Consider the following 3,717-nt stretch of genomic DNA (forward strand, 5'->3'; position numbering starts at 1 on the left):
TGGGATGTGGGTTATGCAGTGCCAAGTGAAAGACAATGGTGTGACATCTCCTGGTCCCCCTTGGGAGGTATACCCCTCTCCTCTTCAGAACCTTCCCTTTCTGTTAGCCAGACCCCTTTAATCTCCACCAAATCTCCCACCTCTATTCACCTAGCTTTCCACTGTCCTTCCGAAATGTGTCAGCCTGTCTGGGGCAGCTTTCTGATGGCCTTTATGACCTCAGAAGCTCTGCTTCCCTGCTGTTGGCCAGCCAGGGGCTGAGACGGAAGTGACCTCACAGCCAGCATCCACAGGGCTACAAGGAGCTGTTGTGCTCATGAGGCCTCTTCCCAGCCCAGTGAGGGGGTTGTGCTGTGCAGAGCCATGGGGGCACTCAGCAGGTCCGTGCTGGTCAGGCTGGGAAGGCAGAGTCATCTGGTGGGGGGCACTGCCACTGACTGCCTCCCACACAAGTGGTTCTTTGGCCATGGAGGGTACACAGAGATAGCCGGCCTCCTTCAGAGTCAGAGGCTCATGGAATAGCCTGAGATGGAAGGGACCCACAAGGATCATTGAGTCATACCAATTTCCAATGTTGAGAGATGGGGTGGTTCACTGTATTCAGTGTATAAAATTTCACCAGAGGTATAACAACTAATTCAACAGACAGATTTTCCTATACCTGCTATGTTACCTGGAGTTGCAGAGCTGTCCTTTCCCTGTTTCCACTTTATTTCTGGGTCACTTTATAACCTTGGACACACTCAGGCTCTGCGGGCTCCTAACTCTATTGACTCCCTGGCACACACTACCCAGAGACCATCCCCTGGTCTCTCCTGACAACTCCTGCTACCCTCCAGAAAGATGGTTGCCTGCTATCAGCCCTGATACATGCTGTGGATACAGGCCAGTGAAGTCACCATCTTTATGGGTGCTGGGCACCAACAGGCAACACTAGAATCAACTCTCTCCACCTAAAAGTTTATCCTGGGACTCTGATCTCATTTGCCTGAGTCCACAAAGAAACAAGCAAAGCAAGGAGCCTCATTTGAGTCTATTCCTTTGCAATATCCATGACAGCAACTTTGGGAGAAGAGCTGAGCCCTCAGCAGATCCCCTTTTAAGCTGGAGATGCTGGTGTGGAGCCAGCTCTGTTACAGAAGTGCCCCTGGCCTGTCCCTACCTGTGGACACAGGACTGCCCCACAGCAGCACGGTGAGCAAGGGACAAGAACAATCAGATGTCACAGCAACACAAGAGCTCTGAAGGAGAGCATGGGAGGTGAAAGAGAGTAGATAAGGAAGACCAAGCCCTGGGACTCACTGGTAGTGCTGCTGTGCCAGGATTCTTTCCCCCAACACCTCTGCACACAGCCAAGTGTCCCTGCAGCTCCACCATAGGTCTCAGAGAAAGTATCTCAGACAAGCAAGACATTGCAGGATCCTTTTTTATTTAAATACACAGAAAGCCTTTCCCATACAAAGACTGGAGTCACACGAGACAGGTACATACAAAGAAGGAAGGAGAAGTACAATGACTTATTTTTTTTTTCTGTGGAAAAAGCTATGAGAAGTAAATCAAAGAAATAATAACAATACTTTAAAAAGAAAAAAAAAAAAAGTGTCTGTTCTGAAATACATTAGCAAGATAAGCAGTTTATTCTTTCTGGAAAAGCTCCAGTCATTACTTTCCACACTGCATCCTTCAGCTCCTGGTTCCTCATGCTGTAGATGAGGGGGTTCACTGCTGGAGGCAACACAGAGTACAGAACTGCCAGCAAATGATTCAGGGATGAAGAGGACATGGAGGGGGGTTTCATATAAGAAAATGTGCCAGTACTTATGAACAGGGAAACAACAGCCAGGTGAGGGAGGCACATGGAAAAGGCTTTGTGCCGGCCCTGCTCAGAAGGCATCCTCAGCACAACTCTGAAGATCTGCACATAGGACAGCACAAGGAAAACAAAACACCCAAATGCTAAACAGATACTAAATACAAGAAGCCCAACTTCTCTGAGGTAGACATCTGAGCAGGAGAGCTTGAGGATCTGGGGAATTTCACAGAAGAACTGGTCCAGGGCATTGCCTTGGCAGAGGGGAAGGGAAAAGGTATTGGCAGTGTGCAGTACTGCATAGAGAAAAGTGCTGCCCCATGTAACCACTGCCATGTTTACACAAGTTCTGCTGGTCATTATTGTCCTGTAGTGCAAGGGTTTGCAGATGGCAATGTAGCGGTCATAAGCCATGATGGTGAGAAGATAAAACTCTGCTGAGATGAAAAAGAAAAAGAAAAAGACCTGAGCAGTACATTCCAAGTAAGAAATGGCCCTGGTGTCCCACAGGGAATTGGCCATGGCTTTGGGAACAGTGGTAGTAATAGTGCCCAGGTCAAGGAGGGCAAGGTTGAGGAGGAAGAAGTACATGGGGGTGTGGAGGTGGTGGTTGCAGGCTACGGCTGTGAGGATGAGGCCGTTGCCCAGGAGGGCAGCCAGGTAGATGCCCAGGAAGAGCCCGAAGTGCAGGAGCTGCAGCTCGCGTGTGTCTGCGAATGGCAGGAGGAGGAACTCTGTCGGGAAGCTCCTGTTGGACATTTGCTGCCTCAGGGCATGCTTGGCTCTCCATGGAGGAAAAGACAATGACAAGTTAGGCAGATTTCCCTGAGAAAAATGAACTCTTTCTCTCACAGAACTCACCATTCCCTGACATGAAGGAGTAATGAGCTCATTCTCCAACCGTCCCAACCAAATGACAGTGTCTGACTTTTTCAAATGGAGCTTGGGCACCTTGTTCCCAAGAAGACACCCTCAGGGCAGGGCACCAGCAGTCTGTGTGAGAACAGAAGCTTACGCGCACCTGCACCCCAGACAAAGAAAGTAGGAAAACCACACACAGGTGGAGAAATAAGAAAGAATACCACAATACTCTAACTAGCTGACAGAGAGAAAGGCAGATGGGCATGCAGGGAAGCCTTTACCTTATCGAGCTTACATGCCACCTATGGAAGTGTCATTGCAGGGCAGGTACTTTTAGCCTCACGTTTCTGTCAACTTGTAGGACACAGGCTCCTCTCCAATTCTGGAGAACCAGCTGAGGAAGAGGTGCCTCATGCCCTAAAGCCCCTTAGGACAGAGTCTGTGGTGGGTGGCAGAGGAGAGCAGGAGGTTGCTGCAGAGAAGGTGCCTGCACTGCAGGCCTGGCAGGGAGTGCCTGAATCCCCCTCCATTGGCGTTTCAGGCAAAGGAGTCTCTGCCTCCCTGCCAAGGTCTCTGCTGCGTGGAGCCATCCCTGCTGGCAGCTGCTTCCCTGTCACCACAACTCCTTCCTGCCATTGCTCACAGACCACATCCCACTTGCTCTGTGCTCATCTTTGCCCTGCATACACCTCCTGTCCCAGGGCAGTTTTCAGGCATATTTGCATAAGAAAACTCAAAACAATGAACAATTCTCTTCAAGGATCTTTTACTCTCACCTTACTCATGAAAACTTCCTGCTGACTTTTCTTTGGTGCGCTGTGAAGCTCTGAGCACCCTGTCCCAGGCAGCAGCCTCTGGGCAGCAGGACCCTGCCCTGCCCTGCTCTGCCCTGCTCTGCTGGGGGGGTTCTCTCAACCTGCAGCTTCTCCCCGCAGCACCCTGGGCAGCTCCCTGTGCAGGCTGAGTGCTGAGCCTGGCAGGTAGCAGAGGCCCTGCCCTGGCACACAGCCCCTGGGGCACAGCAGGGACCCTGCTCTGCACCACAG

At 51.0% G+C, this 3,717-nt stretch overlaps 1 protein-coding gene across 1 annotated transcript; it reads right to left on the reverse strand.

The window, feature by feature from the left end:
- Positions 1–1,618: 1,618 nt before the first annotated feature.
- LOC137847502 (olfactory receptor 14I1-like) lies at positions 1,619–3,340 on the reverse strand. Its single transcript, XM_068665769.1, has one exon. The coding sequence runs from the start codon at positions 2,672–2,674 to the stop codon at positions 1,619–1,621; it is 1,056 nt and encodes a 351-aa protein (XP_068521870.1). The 5' UTR covers positions 2,675–3,340.
- Between the last annotated feature and the right edge of the window lie 377 nt (positions 3,341–3,717).

This window comes from Anas acuta, chromosome W (genome assembly GCF_963932015.1).
Source record: "Anas acuta chromosome W, bAnaAcu1.1, whole genome shotgun sequence".
NCBI classification, from domain to species: domain Eukaryota; kingdom Metazoa; phylum Chordata; class Aves; order Anseriformes; family Anatidae; genus Anas; species Anas acuta.